At 39.6% G+C, this 18,725-nt stretch overlaps 4 protein-coding genes across 4 annotated transcripts in view; 1 reads left to right on the top strand and 3 right to left on the bottom strand.

Annotated features, from left to right (window-relative positions):
- Window positions 1-6,587, top strand: part of LOC129765430 (bombyxin A-1 homolog) — a 47,047-nt gene extending 40,460 nt beyond the window's left edge. The window contains exon 3 of the mRNA XM_055765754.1: window positions 5,617-6,587. Within this exon, the coding sequence (XP_055621729.1) occupies window positions 5,617-5,798 (182 nt within the window). The 3' untranslated portion in view covers window positions 5,799-6,587. The remainder of the gene's footprint in view (window positions 1-5,616) is intronic.
- A 4,279-nt stretch (window positions 6,588-10,866) lies between these two features.
- Window positions 10,867-12,884, bottom strand: LOC129765428 (LIRP-like). The gene is made up of 3 exons (XM_055765752.1): window positions 12,749-12,884; window positions 11,521-11,699; window positions 10,867-11,465 (listed from the first exon to the last, which is right to left on the bottom strand). The coding sequence occupies exons 2-3, from the start codon at window positions 11,693-11,695 to the stop codon at window positions 11,161-11,163; spliced, it is 480 nt and encodes a 159-aa protein (XP_055621727.1). The 5' UTR covers window positions 11,696-11,699; window positions 12,749-12,884; the 3' UTR covers window positions 10,867-11,160.
- Window positions 11,714-12,743, bottom strand: LOC129765426 (LIRP-like). The gene is made up of 3 exons (XM_055765750.1): window positions 12,614-12,743; window positions 12,232-12,479; window positions 11,714-12,126 (listed from the first exon to the last, which is right to left on the bottom strand). Exons 1-3 carry the CDS (start codon window positions 12,634-12,636, stop codon window positions 11,858-11,860), a joined length of 540 nt encoding a protein of 179 aa, XP_055621725.1. The 5' UTR covers window positions 12,637-12,743; the 3' UTR covers window positions 11,714-11,857.
- A 3,309-nt stretch (window positions 12,885-16,193) lies between the features above and the next one.
- LOC129765429 (insulin-2-like) lies at window positions 16,194-17,313 on the bottom strand. The gene is made up of 2 exons (XM_055765753.1): window positions 17,088-17,313; window positions 16,194-17,022 (listed from the first exon to the last, which is right to left on the bottom strand). Exons 1-2 carry the CDS (start codon window positions 17,266-17,268, stop codon window positions 16,730-16,732), a joined length of 474 nt encoding a protein of 157 aa, XP_055621728.1. The 5' UTR covers window positions 17,269-17,313; the 3' UTR covers window positions 16,194-16,729.
- Between the last annotated feature and the right edge of the window lie 1,412 nt (window positions 17,314-18,725).

Genomic DNA, 18,725 nt, shown 5'->3' with positions numbered 1-18,725 from the left:
AGCACCTCACACAGTCTTCAGTATCCTTGCTCAGTGTATATTGCTGAATTGGCAGCAATACACTGGGCGCTGGACAGCGTCGCCTCACGACCTGTTGAACACTATCACATTGTAACGGATAGTCTTAGCTCTGTCGAAGCTATCCGTTCAGTGAGGCCGGAAAAGCACTCGCCGTACTTCCTTGAGAGAATACGAGAAATTTTGAGTGCTTTATCCAGACGCTGTTATGTCATTACCTTTGTCTGGGTCCCTTCACATTGCTCAATTCCGGGTAATGAGAGGGCTGACTCATTAGCAAAGGTAGGTGCAATTGAAGGCGAAATTTATCAGCGTCAAATCGCCTTCAATGAATTTTATTCTTTAGTTCGTAAAAATACCATCGTTAACTGGCAACGCAAATGGAACGAAGATGAATTGGGCCGGTGGCTCCACTCAATTATCCCTAAGGTTAGCCTCAATCCGTGGTTCAAAAGTCTGGAATTGAGTCGGGACTTTATTCGCACCTTCTCCCGACTCATGTCCAATCACTGTTCGTTAGACGCGCTGCTTTTTCGTTTTAATCTTGCCGACAGCAATCTCTGCGGTTGTGGCCATGGTTACCACGATATCGAACACGTTGTTTGGTCATGCGAGTTGTATCTTGTCGCCAGATCGAATTTAGAAAACTCCCTTCGGGCTGGAGGAAAGCAGTCCAATGTGCCGGTGAGAGATGTGTTGGCTCGGTTAGACCTTGATTACATGTCCCAAATATATGTTTTCCTTAAAGCTATCGATCTTCGAGTGTGATTGTTTATACATCCTTTTCCCCTCCTTTTCGTCCTTCGCGAGCTATCGGTTCCCTTCCTACTAACATTAGAATAAGTTAAATTGTAAATACATATTAGATGTAAGGATAGTTTTAAGAATTGAGTGTGAAGTGTCAGTGTGAATGAGAATGTGAATGTGAATGTGAGTGCGAGTGTAAACACACATCTCCTTACATCCCATCCTTTTCCTAATGAAAATGTGTCACCCTTCTAAACTCGAGTCGACCGCGAGTAATCGGTTTCCTATTTCATTAACCATAGAATTAAGGAAACAACATGTTGATATATGCTAGTTGAAATATAGTTAAGAGTTTGGCTCCATTAAACTTATGTAACTGAGCCTGTAAAAATAAACGGATTAATAAAAAAAAAAAAAAAAAATCTAACATCGACAACCCGATAGACCACGCGACCAGAATGACAACGTGATACGTGATTATTTGAAGAACTAAGTATTCATTCGACTAATCGAATATTGAAAGACAATTATTCGAATGAATCGAATATTGAAAAATGCCCCAATCGAAAATCGAATAAACGAAAAATTTAGAAATCACTAAGTGCATTCGAGAAAGAGAAGCGGGCTTCTAAGGAAGACATATACGAGGAACATAATATTGAGATCGCGACCACTCAAGCTATCATAATCTGATATGTGTGAGTATAACCTTCCGAACTTCTAAATCCATTGACATAACCAAACAACATGCCCGATATTATTACATCCTAGACCACAATTACATAAATTGTTAGTAGCAAAGCCTACACGATAAAGAAGTGATCCATTGATCCATTGATCCATTGATTCTGCTAACTGCATTTAGCCTATTATCGGCAAATGGAGAATAATTCATAATTTGCATCAACTCACGTTGTGAGCAAAAAGATTGCTCGTTGCGTCGGGGAGGAAAGCGAGTGGTTAGTGCAATCGAAAAAAACATACCCATTTTAATCGTCAAATTGTTTACTTTTTTACTTTATTTTTGTCTATGTATATAACACAATCCGCAAATTCGAATCTAGCTGTACGTGCCTTGGGGTAGGTTTCTTCGCCTTTTTAGTGTAAACCAAATGCCCAGATCAGAGGGTCTTCGTAGCCACATTGGTTGCGCGTTCGCTTACCAAGCGATCGATCGTGAGTTCAAAGCTCAGGGCTCTCAATTGATCATCTTTGTGTTGTTATAGAATAACTATGTCCACGTAACAATCATCAGCGATGGAGATCGATCGACGGTCGATTGAAGATCGTTTCATCCATACAACTGCTCTGCTCAGTCAGAGAAACATCGGGTTGTTGTGCTATTAATAACCCAACAATGATCATATCAACTGTCCTCGCTGTCCGGTCTGCTGAACAAGGGAAGAACATAAAGAATACCCTTACGCCTAAATGGCTACTACGGTGTAATCGACAATTTATAGAAACCATAAAACATGTAACATGTACACGATTAACCCGGTTCTGTATAATGCGGTTCTTGTCCCGATTTGAAATCTAGGAGGTGCCTCTGTTTTTCTTCCGTATGCTATATTTGGGATCTTTATTGAAAAATTTTTCTACCGCTGTTTCTCCTATCATTTCAGTATCGTTAGAAAACTCTCCTTTCGGCGTCGTGCTTAAAAACGTCTAAAACACTACACCGCCAAACTGATTATGGCATGAGTGTACACACCAACCTTATCTTGATAGCTTAACAGATGGTTAACATATTGTCATTAAGGTTGGGTAAATACTAAGATGTCAACTGTGCATATAGGTATTTCGCTTATTCCAAAAAAGAATAAAAGTACTAATGGTAGAGAAAACTATATATTTACTACACGAATACACTTACGAAATGGTTTGGCTTGGGACTATTTAAAAAAAAAGATGCTGTAAAAATCTAGCTGCACTTATAGGATTTTTCACACAGTAGCGTTGTTGTCTTGTATACGGAAATTTTTGGAGAAGATGATCTTGTTTCTTCCCGATATATAGGTTGAAACAAATGGCCTACTCGCAGATAGTGATCCCCGATTTTTGAAATTAATTGTTCATCCACTAATCGAATACTTTTCAGGAGTTTGTTATTCGATACGATTAATTGCCCCAAATAAACGATTAATCGATTAATCGTCATACAGAGAGGAATAATTGATTAGACTAATGTTTCTCATTTGCTAGAGAGTCATCTAGAAGCAAAAAAGTGTTCATTCTGCCTGAAATCTATTATTATCTTTTACTCTTCCCTAAACTCGTTAACGAAGCTCAATGCCGTCAACGCAAATACGCGAGTCTCAAATATAATGATTGATTTTCAGGATAAAACTGCAGTGGCCGTAAGTTTTTTTTTCTCTGAATTTGACGTAAATTATTCGTTCGCTTCGATTATTGGTTGCACAGTATTCAATACACAGTATTAATAATCGATTTCTTTAGGAAGTATTCGATTAATCGATTAATCGAACGATTATCGGGGATCACTACTCGCAGATACACAATATGAGTTCCACAGGGGCAAGGGGACGAATGATTGTCTTGCGTTGCTTTCTTCAGTAATGCCATTTGACATGCGAATGATTTCCGTATTCTTGGACATGAAGGAGGCCTTCGGTTCAGTTTCAATAAAGGTCTTGTCTGACAAATTACACTCTCGGAGTCTGCCACCTCTATTGAATAACATAACATAGCTTGCTTTTAGTGCACCCGTGCCCGAGTGGTTAGCGTCTCACATTATCATGCCGGGTGTTCGGGTTCGATTCCCGTTCTGGCCGGGGGATTTTTCGTCAAAGAAATTTCCTTCGACTTGCACTGTGGTCATGCGTATTCAAGAGCTTGCCCCTCGGAATACATTCAAGGCGTGTTATTTGGCTTAAGAAATCTCGACCAAGTATTAATAAATGACGCTAGTTAATGCATACGTTGAGACGGCAAAAGTTCCACAAGGGAACGTTAACGCCATTCAAGAAGAAGAAGCTTGCTTTGCGAGAAACATTTGAATTTTTCTCAAGGAGATTCGGCAATAAGCCGGGTCTTCTACATGGGCCTCCCCCAGAACTCAAGCTGAAGCCCCTTTTTGTAGAACTTATACGTGAGCGACACTGACATCAAGATATTGCATCCTAAGACAACTTGCATATAATGGAGTAGTGTCTGTCGTAGGACCAAAAGAATCCGACCTGCAAGGATCGTTACAAGATACCTCGAACAATTTCCAACTTGGGCCATTGGTCTAGAGATTGAGTTCACCACGTAGGAAACAGAGATGGTCGTCTTTTCTAGGAAGAATAGACCAGCAAAACCAAAGCTTCAACTTTTGGGTAAACCGATCACTCATGCTATGTCACTCAAGTATCTTGGGGTCTGGTTCGACTCCAGATGTACTTGAGGGACCCATATTAGGTATCTGGGTGAAAAATGACAACAAAGAATAAACTTTCTCCGTACAACTACCGGCACCGGGTGGGGAGCCCATCCAGAAGATCGTATAATGTTGTATCGAACAACTATTTTTCTGTTATGGAGTATTGCAGTTTCTGTTCTCAATCAGCTACCAAAACACACCTCATTAAACTCGAGTGAATTTAGCATCTTTGTGTCCGTATTGCGTTGGGATGTATACCCTCTACGCATACCATGAGTTTCGAGGTTTTGGCAGGCGTACTTCCACTAAAAGATCGCTTCAATTTATTATCTCTTCGGTTCCTCATCCGGTGTAAGGTTATTAATTCATTGGTGATCGGAAATTTTGAGCAGCTGATGGAGCAACATTTTCACTCTGGATTCATGAGCTCATACTATGAATTCATCTCCATGCAGGTTGATCCTTCTTCGTTTATTTCCAACCGTGTTTGTTTACCTGAATAAGAAGCAAAGTATCGGCGCATCAATTGTGGTAATATGTACTCTACTGATGAGTCCTCTATAAATGAATCCACAGGATTTGGAGTGTTCAACGTAATTTTCAGCACCTCCCACAGTCTTCAGTATCCTTGCTCAGTGTATATTGCTAAATTGGTGTGTCGCATAACGACACACCGACACACATTGTTGAACACTATTACACTGTAATATTGGATAGTCTTAGTTAGAAGCTATTATGTCATCACCTTTGTCTGGGTCCCTTCAAATTGCTCAATTCCGGGTAATGAGAGGGCTGACTCATTAGCAAAGATGGGTGCGATTGAAGACGACATTCATCAGCGTCAAATCGCTTCATGTATTTTACTCATTAGTCCGTCAGAATACAATTGCTAACTGGTAGCCTTAATGGAACGAAGATGATTTGAGTGGCTCCACTCAATTATCCCTAAAGTTAGCCTCAGACCATGGTTCAAAAGTCTGTACTTGAGTCGGGATTTTATTCGCAGCCGACTCATGTTCGTTAGACGCGCCATTCTTCCGTTTCCATCTTGCCGACAGCAATCTCGGCGTTTGTGGCCGAGGTTATCACGACATCGAGCACGTTGTTTGGTCGTGCGAGGTAAATCTGGTCACCTGATCAAATTTAGAAAACTCTCTTCGGACCAGAGGAAGATAGCTCAATGTTCCGTTGAGAGATGTTGTTTACATGTCCAAAATCTATATTTTTTCTTAGATCTAAAGATCTTCGTATGTGATTGGCCTTATATCCTTATATCCTTCTCTTCCTTCACGAGCAATCGGTTCCGTATCCTGTTCACCATAGAATTACGTAACATTGTTTCCAATTTTTCAATTTTTCAAGTTTCAAAACAATGAGTTGAGAGTTTGACTCCTTTAAACATTTGTAACTGAGCCTGTAAAAATAAACAAATTAATACAAAAATACTCCGCTTTCCTCATTTCCAGATTACGCTGATGAGCCCCAACCTTCGGTGGACTTTGAGGAAACCACCCAACCCGAAAACCACAAGCAAGGGTTCCCATACTCTCGATCGTCCGCTCATCGGCGGGTCCGACGATCCGGCATCTACGACGAGTGCTGTAAGAAAAGTTGTTCGTACAACGAGCTGCGAAGCTACTGCGAATAAGTATGCAACGGTATAGGGCTTGGACGGAAGGACGAATGGGTTCTTCCGGAGCCTCTGCGCACTCGTGATGGGGGGTGACAGAGAAGAACTCACGGTGACGAAGGGAAGCCACCCTGGTGGTAGGCTGTTTGGGTATCTCAGGCGCATCGACCACCACAAAATGGACAAATGGGTGCGTGAGTTCGATTTAATAACAGTTTCTTTATGGTACAAACAAAAACAAAATCGGTTCCAACGGCCTGGAAACTACTAGACGAATTTAGTTTTGATTTCTTTTTTCTTAATTCTACCTTTTTTTAACTGAGAATAATTCAATTGTATTTATTGAATATACATATTCATATATAAATATTTTTAAATAGCCTAATGAGCAAACACCACTACGAATTTTTCAATAAGTAATAAGTTTATTCTCTTAATCTTATGTATTTATTACTACTCGGAACGCAGCATTCGTCCGGGCTGCAGTGGGAAAAATATCTCGAAAGTTATAGTCACTACACACCGCATGAATTCAGAATTGCCATTCATTTCAATCATTCTAAATTTATTCCTGTTAGGCTGTCCAAAATCTAAAAATCAACCCCGCAGCATTTTCCAATTTTCAAAATTCAATCAAATCATCAGTATGCTGGTAAGCTCCTTCATTTTTCATCTGCGCCTATTATTTTTTCTGTCTTAGTTTGTAAGTTATCTCGAATGTGATCATATCGTTTTGTATAGAAAAAATAACCGAATGAAAATTGTATGATAATTATCTTCGAATACGATTTTTGCTTATGAATTTGACCTATTGCGTTGTATTTGTGCCGAAATTTCCATGAGTCACGAGTCTCACAACAGATGCAGTGTTCTAATCGTTATCTGATTGATATTTTGTGCAGATTTTTTTTTGTATCGAATGCTTCCTGCGAAAGGTTAAGTATTTTTCCACAGTAATACGTTGTTAACGGTAAGTAAAATAAGATTCAATAGTATGAACGATTTATTACACGACCAACAAACCGAATCAATATTCTAAATTCTATTGAGCTTCAGAATGATGACATAATAATTCTACCTTGGGTTGAGCTTAAGCTCGGGTAAACATTTCACTTTGTAGTTGCCCCAGTTGTTTCGCTAATAAACCGGTGCAGTGAAGGATAATGCTTGGTATAGTTAATGAGTAAATAAAATATTTAAAAAAATACACTGAAGGTCGCTTGGAACTAGAGACTTACAATTTCTCTTTAATTGACACATCGTCACTCAAAAATGAGCCTATCGCCTTACAATTTCATGCAAACTTATCCAGGCTGAAAATAGTGCTTCTCTCTCTTCACGTGCAATAAGGAGAATATCACTTCACCTTCATATATTCTCGTTTCATTTCATATTTCATTTCATTTCCTTCTTTCTTCACACCGAAGCAAAGTTATCAAATCGTCAAATAAAAATGGAAGGTTCTTATAGGGGAAGATCGGGCAAGACGCCCATCTTAAGCACAACAGAATAAAACATGTATATTTACTACATATTTCAACGTTTCTCCACATCCACAACGTAGCCACGTCTGTTTTCTTTGTAATGAAATGAGCAAGAACAATTACGAATAGGCAAACCAAAAGAAATAACGAGAGTTCTAATCGCAATTATATTAAATCGTTCTTAAGATGGTAAATAATAGGTTTTTCGATAAGTCCTTTCTAGGGCATATTCATGAATGCCTAAACTACAAAAATGTTAAGGACAAAATGTTTGATTTTTTTCAAATTTCTAGACTAGAATACTGCATTAAATAAATGAGGTAAGATGCCCTCATGCGTATCCGAAGTGCACCACAACAACGGGTCGAAATGTCAAACTACATCGATGCGTTTAGGGGGTCTCCGTAGCCACATTGGTTGCGCGTTCGCTTAGTAAGCGATCGATCGTGAGTTCAAAACTCAGGGCCCTCATTGACCATCTTTGTGTTGTTACAGAATAGCTACGTCCACGCAACAACCATCAGCCATGGAGATCGATCCACGGTCGAAATAAGATCGATTCATCCATACAACTGCTCTGCTCTGCCAGACACATCGGGCTACTGTTCTATAAATAACTCAACAATGATCTAACAACTGTCTCCGCTGTCCGGTGGTCCAACTGGATAATGGAAGAACAGAAAGAATACCCTTACGCCTAAATAGCTATTGTGTGAATGTACCATATATAATGGTATAGAAGGAATACTGGCGAATGGCAACTGTGTAATGTGCTAATTATAGATATGATAACCATGTGACATGTACACGATTAAAATTCGGCTCTGTTACAGCTAAAATGCTAATGAGCCTTAAATAAATAAATGGGATTAAAAAAAAAATTGATGCGTTTATTTTGAATAATTCACAATTCGCTGCTAATACCTTCCGCCTCCGTTATGTTTCTAACGAGTGTTAAATAAAAAATGAGAATTTTTTCAATCACATTTAAAAAAAATTTTTTTTTCATCGATTTTAGTATTTTTTATTAATAACATAATGTATTTTCTTCAAAAAAATGACAGTGAATGTTTGAGTAAGGGCCGTGGTCTGCTGTTCGACGCAACTTTGTCGCGATGCTCTCACAAGAACGTTGTACGGCACTTACGTCCATTTTCCGGATTCTTGAGTGAGCCACTGTGTGAGCCAAAGAAATCCTCTATTGGGCGGCACTGGGGCAAGTTTGTTGGGTTACGATTTTTCGGCACGAACGGTATCTTTTTCTCCTCAAGATACGCTAGCGTCTTCTTGGCGTAATGGGAAGACGTACTTCCCATCCGCGTGATGCTCGTTCAGGAACGGCAGCAGGATTTTATCGAGGCACTCTTCTCGATAGATTTGTTGGTTGATTGCCAGACCGCTCGGCTTAAACCAAGGCTTTGAAATTCCCCGGTCGGAAATGGCGATGTACAACATAACCTTTTTTTCAAACTTGTATTTCACTTCAGGCGGTGTGGATGACTTGTCGTTGGAGTAGTAATTATCATTTCCTGGAATATGCGTTTTGGACAGCGGAAAATAGCTTTCGTCGTTCAGAACGAAAGACGTCCCGCGGTATTTTTTGGTCATCCACCGACACTGTGATTTAACCGTCTCAATCTGCTCCTCCGTGTACTCCGGCGACCTCGTCTTCTTCCTGCAGACGATTCCTTCCATCTTGAGGGTCCGATGGATCAATACGTGGGAGCAGCCATATTTCCGACCGGCGTCACGCAGGCTGGTTGCGTCCTTGTTGTCAAACAGCTTCTTTAACGATGTCTTCCTCTGCTTCGTCATTATCGTCACCGGACGACCACTTCCGACCTTCCGCTCTACGTTCAGGGAACCCAGGATACAATATACCGTACTGACAGGTACATTTTCTTCCTTAAAATGTGCCACCGTGAACTTTATTCCTTGCTGGAAATGCGTTTCGTAGAACCGTACAATGCGTTCGCGGAACACGTGCTGTTTCGACGCCATCTTTGCTCTGACTAAATTCAAACTCGCAAAACCAAACACGCCTACTGTTTCTAGGGAGCCCAAAGAGCAATTTTCTTGGAGAAAGAAAATTTTACGCTCTTTATTTGAGTTACTGAAAGGTATTGAAAAAAATCTCATTTTTTATTTAACACCCGTTAGCTAAAATTTCTGAGAACAATACTGCCGTTCTACGCATAGTTGTCCCATGTTACTTGTTGACGATTTTCACTTTTCTTCATAAAACGCTGTTTTTATGCATAATCTTACGGAAAAACACAAAAAAAAAACATATAGTTATTAAAAAAACAACATCAAGCTCAATTGTCCCATGTTGATATTCTATTCATAACTGTCCCACCATTTGTTTTTCGTATATCCATATCGAATAAGTCGGTTCAAGTACAAGAATTTCATGTCACACTTTCAGCAAGCCTAATGCACTCTTTTCTGGTTTGGAAGAACGAACTAATTTTCAAACAAATAAGAAAAACTTGAACAGAACACGTGTACACCTTGTTAGCGAATGCCTAATAACAATTAGATTTATATTCTGCGAAGGTGTGGCAGATCAGTCGTTTCTTCATAAAACTATGCTTCTATGCATAATCTTTCGGAAAAACAAAAAAAAATTGTTTGTTCCCAGTATATCAAAAAACAACATCAAGTTCAATTGTCCCATGTTGATATTCTAGGCATAACAGTCCCACCATTAATTTTTAAAGTCGTAATCAAGATAGATTGATTCAGTGAGGGGATCTCATCACATTTCATTAAACAATAGTATAGTGCTTATAACATACCCGGTGTATTGCTAAATTGAAATGCTTAAAGCTTTTGGTAGACAAATATGCGAGAAAACTTTGATTGCGTTTCTCTCAGTTGCTGATTTTGGAACATGGAACAACTATGCGTAGAACGGCAGAATATCGAACGAAAATATTAAATGGTTTGAAAATTGCAGAGCACTGAACATCAAGTTCGTTTTCCTCGAAATCATAAAAATGTCACATGGTCCAGTCTGACTTATCACCGACCAATTTCCAACGCGATCTGTCATGCGGTTTGTTTACATCGTCTTTAAGAACAAGTAAACTTTTTTTTGCTCTGCGATATGTGATATTTATTTTCGAAATGGATAATTCTATTGGTAATAAAAATTGTGTGTTGCAAGCAAAATTTCTTGTGCCGAAACAATATTGAAGGCGATAATATAAATTTAGAAACAAATCATTATCTCTAAAAACACAAATTCCCGGTATATATTTGACAGTAATAACAATTACAGCTGTTCAAATATTCCAGGTCTGGTCGCTGAATATTGTACACATTATGACGAAACATTCTCCAGGATATACAAACGAATCATCACACGAAGAATTTCATAGTTATCACGGATGAAGAACTCTGAACTTTGTTGCTCGTCAAATAGATAAAAACAGTAGACTACTGAATGCTTAGAAAGAGCCTGTGTCGCAAAAACAATCAGTTTGAATTGTTGTTTCATGCGCAACATGTATGGTTTTTTTTAATTGGTGACATTATCTAAACAAATACAGTAAAACATAAAAATATGAATTGATTGAAACAACAATTTTTCGTCATGTAAATATTTTTATTTACCTTTGCTAGCACACGAATACGAAATAGTTTAATTTTTACATTTGCCTAGAATTGAATTCGCTACAACAAGTTTTACGATGGATTAGAATATTCTCGACAACGACCGTTTAGCTAATTCTGTATGAGATCTGTTTATCCACACAAAACAAATAACAATCCTAAATTCTAAATGACTTCCAACATTGGCTGAGGCACATAAATTCGCTTGGTTTTGTTTTTTTCGCGCAAGTTTCTCGCACATCCAACACCCCCACTAGTCCACTAGGCGAGACAGCTTAGGCGACCGTTTTGCAGTACTTGATCAGCTGATTGTATCCGCACGGTCGCAGGCAGCACTCGTCAACGATACCGCGAAAGTTCTTCCGGAATCGAGTCGGAATCAGATCGTTGCGTCCGACTGCCGCCGCACGGAACGGATAATCCTGGGGATACATCATACTCACCCAGAGGGGGATCTTCTGTTGCTCCGTGTGGGCAGCTGGAAGTATCAAATCAGAGCCAACTGCCGGAACATCCTGATCCTGACCGATCATGTTCATCCAATCGTCATTCGCGTAATCCATCTTGCCTAAATCGATCACTGTAGAATTCAGAAACTGTTAAATCTGTTACATATTATTATGTGTAGGGCTTACTAGATTTTTTACTGCTATTGTGCAGATCCGGATACTCATCGCACAACATCGATAGGATCATCACCAGCTGCTTTCCACAGAAACGTTGATTCGCCGCCACCGAACTCGCCATCAGCAGTACGAGAACCAACTGCATTATCGAAAGTCCTCGGTTGAGCTGGCTGGATGAGTTCATTGTGCTGAAATATGTAAACGAATCGATTACGGAAGGCTAACTGAAAATAAATCAGTGAATTAAGTAAAATCCGCAAAGGGAAAGTCATCGGTGCGAAGCCACGGTTAGTTTATTCGAAGGTTACAATGGATTAGATCTCATACAGTGTAATTTTTAAAGACATTAGTCAGCACAGTACTGCTTAAGAGTGCTTATGGTGCAACTTTGACGGCAACATTTGTCAACGATCTGACGACGGACTCGGCGGTGGGAATCCCTTGTGCCCCCCACTGGGATCCGAGCGAATCGGGGATAAAATGGGTGATATTGTACAGGTTTGTCGTCAAACATTTCCGGTGAGAGCTGTTCTAGTTCATCGAGATCTTGTCTTATTTCCGCAATTAGTTGCTCTCGATAAGAGTCGTCGTCGGTGTCCTCACCAACAAATGGAGCTGTCGAGGGGAAGGTATGATAAAAATTCAGCCGCTGAAGCATCACGCGTCTCCATTATTTCCCAGCCAAGCGAACGAGCAGTGATTGGAAAAGCTGCAACTCACCAAATTTCCTCTTCCACGGAGATGGATAGCTGTTACAAACCAGCGCCAGCGCATCGGTTAGAGCCTTGCCACAGTACCGACGCCGATCTCGAGTCACTCGATGGAATACTTCCGTAGAGTTGTGCTCAACGCGGCCAGCTTCTGATAGGGCCACCACCAGCACTAGCAGACTGCAGCATACGATGAAGATCACACTGAAAACACTTTGGCGCTGCAATGGCATGACTGCTCGACTAAAGGTTCTGGGTCTGATAATATAAAAAGATAGAAATTTGGTCTCCTGGCCACCAGAATCTTCTGGTGTCTAGAACAATGGCTCAGAATCAATGCTTAGTAAGGGTGGGTTCAATAAGAATTTTGCATCAAGCAGCGTTCTACTTACAAAAGTTTCAATACACTCCACATTAAACACCAATTACTCACTGGAGAATATCACACCAAATAAGTTTGACAGACTGACATTTACGATAAACACGAAAAATGATCGAATCTCTTCGCTTGGGCAATACGAAATTACCTATAATTGATCCTACTCTGGACTGTGGTTTGGTGCTTCTTGTCTCAGCTAGGTGTCTGCTTGAACCTGTAGATTCCACGACCGGCGGATGAGTGTGTCTCAGCTGTTGTAATCCTTCCATATTTATACGAGCTTTTCATTGGCCAGTCATAAATTATCGCGCGTATATTATGTCATGTTCGCGGAAAACACATTCTGAAGCAACAGGTACGCGGGTTCATGATGCGTGGAATGGGGAGATGTCTCAAGCAGTTCATATATCCACCCATGCAAACTTCATTCGGGCACGAGAAACAATGCGCTCCTTCTTAGCAATTTGGTGAATATTCATGAGGATGATAACGTCAGGAGAGATTAGTGCTGAATCGGATGCGTTTCTGTTTTGAGAAGAAGGAGGTGAAACATGTTTTCTTACGTCAGCCGGACTAGTTCCACTATAATTTCACCAGCTTTGCAACAAAGGTTAATTATTCGCAAGACGAAAATCCTATCACAGCATGGATGTGTGGCTAAAGTATTGGTTTCATAAAACTGTTTTGAATTTAAAAATTGTCAAAGAATGAACACATCGAGGAGATTTCCAGGTTATATTGATGCAACAATACAGATTTTTACACCACATATCATCGCTTCGAAAATTTCTACGATTTTGATCTCAGATTCAGACTCTCTAGCTTAACTTTTTTTTCGGAAAAAAGTTTTTTTTAAGTGATCCACTGAAAATGACGAGGAAATATTATGTGTTCATCTTCGTCTGATTGTTTGAAAGGATACATTTTCTGTGAGATGTCATATTTTATCGTTGTTCAACTGTACCGCGAAAGATGTGCCATTCCCGAGCAGAACGGGAATCGAACCCGAACACCCGGCATGATAATTTGAGACGCTAACCACTCGGCCACGGGTGCACTTTTTTTTTCTGCAGTATGCCAGGTATACAGTGATAGACATTCGTTTAGCCGCACTTGAAAAAAAAACCTTGAAACACTTACAAAGCAACTAGGAAGGTTCTTTTTATCGGAATACTTATTTGCTGTAGTGATAGTATATTTAAGTCACTTTTATTGAAAGGACGTGCGTCACAATCACACACACACAAGGCGGCATCGGTGGATATAAACATTCAAACGTCGTTTTCTCCCGAGACATACGTTTAGCCGCAGGGCATAAAAATCGAGTTTTCGCATAATCACCAAGCCTTTATCTGTGTTTTTTGAAAAAATGTTCAATTTACAAGATAAATATTAGATGTGCAACGTAAGAAGTTGGTCAGATTAGTGATTTACGTAGAATTTAAAGGAATGGCGAAAGATATTCTATTGACAGAAGAGGGGTGGAAAAGAATAAAGATATTCAGTGAACAAAAGTTTTCTAATCGCTCGATCGTAACAAAAATTGATATATCTGAAAAAGTGGTACGGAATTTCTTTGAATAGTGCCAGAAATATGGGATATAACGACCAACAAATGGGAACACCAAAGTTTCTTTGCGTCTTAAATTCGAATAAGACACGAAGCAACCAGGACCGATGTCCTGCTCATACATTAAGGCAGAATCGGTTGTTCCAGTAACGAAGAGGCATATTGCGTGCATCTTGAATGAGTTACCAAACATCATTTGGAAGAAACCTCAAGGGAAGCCGAAACTGACCGCCACCCATAAGCAGAACCATCTAATTTTCGCCCGGCAATACATGGAGAATGGAAACTAGAATGAAAAAATGTTGTAGTTTCAGGCGAAACAGTTCAATTTGGATGGTCCGGACTGTTACAGTTGCTATTGGTACAATTTAAGTCAACGGCATGTCGTGAGATCGAAGCGAAACTTTGGGGGCGGAAGTTTGACAGTGTGGGGAGCCGTTTCCTATCACAGCAAGCTTCTCATTTGTTTCATTTTCACCCGAATGAACTCCGAAAAGTATCTTCAATTACTGGAGGAAACTAGATTACGTTTTGATTGGCCATATTGAGAATAACGCTACCAACACTTTCAAAGCTGTCTGACTCGATGCCAAATCGAGTTTTCAAAGTGATCCGAAATGGAGATGGACATACTAAATATTAGCTACCGATTGGACTCGAAATTTGCCGCACAAATTTTCTTTTATTGAAATTTTAGGATTAGGCTACACGAATGTCCACCCTGATTCCACATATTTGAATTACTTAGAAAACAAAAAGTGAATTTATACTGTTTTTTAGAATGAATTCGATGAAAATAAAAAATAATCGTCTTTTATGAGCAGAACTGTACAAAGAATTGACTCATTTTTAAAAATATTGAGGAAAAATAGGGTGCGACTAAACGAATGTCTACCACTGTATAAAGAAGAAAAAAAAAGAAAAAAGAAAAAGAAGGCCATGGGCCATGCTCGTGTGAAAGACATATTAATTGTAGTCATTTATGTTTTTCATGTCTGTCCACTATAACCAAATCGAAATATCAGAAGTTTCATGCAGCTACAATCTTTAATTGTGTTCAAAACGGTATATTTTGTGTCGGGATTTGGACAAAAACACTTTCTTGGGGAAACTTTTTTTATGCGGTCCCTATCCCCCGAACAAAAAAAGGTTTGCCTGTTATTTCTTTTAAGAGGATAAGATGCCGTCATTTATAAATTCGTTCTCAAACTTATGTCTGAGTATCATAGACCTACATAAATTCAAACCCAAGTCAAACCAGCCAATAGTAAGATAAATATACATCCACTCCATGCTAAGCCGATATAGTGGTTCTATGGCTTGCGGTCGTATCATGTCAGCAAACACCCCAACAGGACGTACATACCTGGTTGCTAAAACCCGTGCAAGGAAGCTGTACGAGCAAGTGTTGACCAAGTACAAAGGATGAACTATGAAATATACGTAAAAATGGATTTCGGACAAACAGTCGGTAACAAATTTTACCTTGCCAAGCGTAAAGCGTCTTAAGTTAATGATTATGTAGTTATAATATATTTAAATAGTTTTAAAGTGTATTGCTTGATGGTGGCTCTTTTTCCACTTGAGCCTAATTAAATAAATAAAGGAAAAAAGCGTAAAACGGGTATTGCGAATAGGTTCAAATTTGTTTACGCAGATAAATTTGCACGTAAGTAAGTAAGTAATTTTGTAAGGGATCCATAGTTGTGGAGAAAAGACAAAGGTTTTCATCACTGGGACAAAAATGAATGGAAAAGTTTACAAGGAGGAGTGTCTTCAGAACAGGATTTTGCCATTCAATCGATCACACAAAGGTCCAGTGAAGTTCTGGCCTGACATGGCAAGCTGCCATTACAGCTGGGATGTCGTCAAACGGTATAAGGAAAACAAGATCGATTTCATTGAAAAAATAATCAATCCACCAAATCGTCCGAATTTTCGTCCCATCGAGAGAGATTCGAATTCTATCAATAAGGAGTCTTATGTACATTTATGAACATCGATACAATAAAACCAGAGAATGTTGAGTTGTTCGTGTTAATGTTGACATATTTATCTAATTTTTCGTACAACTTGTTTGAAGTTCTGTTCAGTTCATATAACAAGAGGTTTTTCTAGGGCCACCATTCGGAGTTTTGGAGTGAACATGTACAAAAACTTAATTCAAAAGCAATTATCCTCAAAGTCCTACTTCAAGTTTCCGTCCGTACCTCTAGGCACAGATCTAACCACTTTTTACTCAATCACGCTCATCAATTCAGAGCAATTTAAAAAATTAAATGTCGAGAAAAGTTGGAAACAATGCTAAATATGATTTTTTACTAATATAAGTACTTCGACTATAGCTACTGCATGTAGAAGCTTATATAACAGTTTTTCCATCTCCGAGCTGATGGTTGTACAGTGAAAAATCAATAAAATCCATAAATGAAAACTCATATCCTCGTCTAATTGTCTATTTTGGTTTTCTTGTCATGCAACATCAAAACAACAAAATATTCGTTCTATATATGGATAAGCGTCTATATTTTTGCATCAAGGTGAATCCATTGTCATTGATTATTTCCGCGCAACCTTAAGACAGTAAGCTTTCATTTGCTCGATCGTACAGGACTGATAGCAGCATTCATCCACAATGCCACGTTTGACCGGCATGAAACGGTTCGGAATAATATTCTCCCATTCGGTATTATCATCGAGATCCCCATCCACCGAGACTCGATGCTTCGCGAAAAGTATATTCATCCAGTTGGGCTTCCGTTTGAGTTGCTCGATGAAATTGAATTTATCCACATCACTCTGGTCGAGCTGGGGCCAATCTCTGTCCACATCGGTCACATCGCTTTCAGATCCTGGAAAATACCAAAAAATAAATCATATGGATGGAAACAGAACGTTTGCTACTGGTTCATTCTACTTGTGGCTCGTTGGTGATAGGAAGGATATTCCAGGCATAGCATTTGTAAACTCTGCCTCAGAGCATTTCCACAAAGCCTATGCCGCTGAGCGTCGGTTGGATGCGGAGCGCTGCAGAGAATAAACACTACACTCACAACGGTGAGCATCAACCCGTGGTGGCTGGTCGCGAACAGATTCATTCTGGGACACACTGAAATTCTGGAAACGCTTGGTACAACGTCGAATAGTCACGAGTGAACGCTTGTGATCGTTTTGCGTGCCATTTTATATGGAATGAAGCGCTTATGCGCTTCCCCCGTATCCTTACCCGGCTGCAGCGGTGGCTTGTGAGGCAGAAAATTCGAACTGACACCGGCGCAATGTTTTTCATCTTCCAGCCGATATGTTTGAGGTCGCATATAGTGATGTTGTTTATAACATGTTTAGATAAATTTCTGCGTTGTTTACGCTGGGATTTTCTTTTTCAAAACATAACAGGTGATTGTTTTGACGGCGCCAGTGGTTGTATGGTTAGCGTAACAGCCTCACAATCCGATCGGCCTGGGTTCAATCCCAGCTGGCGTCGTTGGGATTTTCTGAGGCGAAAAATCTCTGGTTACGTCTTCCTTCGGAGCGGAAGTAAAAGAAGTTGGCCCGGCTCATGAGTTGTTGAGTCTGATAGGTAGGAACAGGTGGAGTCGCCTCCCTGATGTCGGTGATTGGCACTAAAGTGGCGGAAATAGGCCGACGAAAAATAAGCGAAGATAAAAAAAAGGTGATTGTTTTTGCTGTTTGGTTTTCCAGCGCACTGTTTTTGACAGTTCACATGTGATTCGTGCCAATTGTCAAAACTAAAGAAATGGAAAGACTCACAACCGACAAATGGTTGAATTTTATTATCAAAAAATCACCCTTCACATTCAAATTTTTCAGCAAACAGAATAACAATATCAACAACTGACATTTCCATCAAACCAGTTTAGGATTTTGTGTTCAGTTAAAATGAAACAATTCAAAACAATTGAAATTTCTGGAATATGTTTGCGACGATAAAAAGTGAATTTGTAATTGTGCCTTTCCATTTCGATTTTGTTCATTGTGTTTTTCATAGCAAATCGTTGTGCAAAGTTTCCCTTGAGATCCCTCACCAAACGAGCCATGCTGCGTTGAAAAGTTCCAGTAAAAACCCACGAAATAACTATCACTCTCTAGACTCGATGATCCTGAGTACAATGGTCACTAGCAGCAGAAACGGTCGGCCTTTTTTATTCGTGCAGTAACGTGAATGTAACCGTGTAGATTGCAAATATTGCTGAGCCCGGTTTGTTGTGGCTTATTATATTGCTCATGGATAACATCCGAGGTAGCGTGTTCATATATGTGAAATATTGGAGATTTCGCGATTCTATGAGTCACGAACTATATCAGCTGACAGATGCAGCAGAACCAGAATTGTTGTAACAGTATTTCTCAATTTGGGAAAAGTAAAATCATTGTCATACCTCCAGCGATTAAAGGGCCTGGATGGGTAAGGGAGTAAGAAGTGCCCCCAAACCAAATCACCCGCTGTATGGCAAATATTGTATAGGATATTAAATAAGAAATTTTGGCGGTTTATTTGAACCCCTATATATTGACGTAGGATCTATAGTGAAAA

This window comes from Toxorhynchites rutilus, chromosome 2 (genome assembly GCF_029784135.1).
Source record: "Toxorhynchites rutilus septentrionalis strain SRP chromosome 2, ASM2978413v1, whole genome shotgun sequence".
In the NCBI taxonomy this organism is placed as follows: Eukaryota; Metazoa; Arthropoda; class Insecta; order Diptera; family Culicidae; genus Toxorhynchites; species Toxorhynchites rutilus.
Note: the sequence above shows the minus strand (reverse complement) of the source record. Positions and strands in the feature narration are given on the sequence as shown.

What these genes read in the sequence shown, in the direction of transcription:
- LOC129765428 (XM_055765752.1), bottom strand. Translation starts at nt 11,695, where the DNA reads ATGAACTCATCCAGCCAGCTCAACCGAGGACTTTCGATAATGCAGTTG. An exon ending in CAATAGCAGTAAAAAATCTA is followed by an intron (nt 11,466 to 11,520) that starts GTAAGCCCTACA and finishes TGAATTCTACAG; the next exon opens with TGATCGATTTAGGCAAGATG.
- LOC129765426 (XM_055765750.1), bottom strand. Translation starts at nt 12,636, where the DNA reads ATGTGGAGTGTATTGAAACTTTT. An exon ending in TGGAGTGTATTGAAACTTTT is followed by an intron (nt 12,480 to 12,613) that starts GTAAGTAGAACG and finishes TTATATTATCAG; the next exon opens with ACCCAGAACCTTTAGTCGAG. An exon ending in TCCGTGGAAGAGGAAATTTG is followed by an intron (nt 12,127 to 12,231) that starts GTGAGTTGCAGC and finishes TCCCCTCGACAG; the next exon opens with CTCCATTTGTTGGTGAGGAC.
- LOC129765429 (XM_055765753.1), bottom strand. Translation starts at nt 17,268, where the DNA reads ATGAATCTGTTCGCGACCAGCCACCACGGGTTGATGCTCACCGTTGTG. An exon ending in CTATCACCAACGAGCCACAA is followed by an intron (nt 17,023 to 17,087) that starts GTAGAATGAACC and finishes GGTATTTTCCAG; the next exon opens with GATCTGAAAGCGATGTGACC.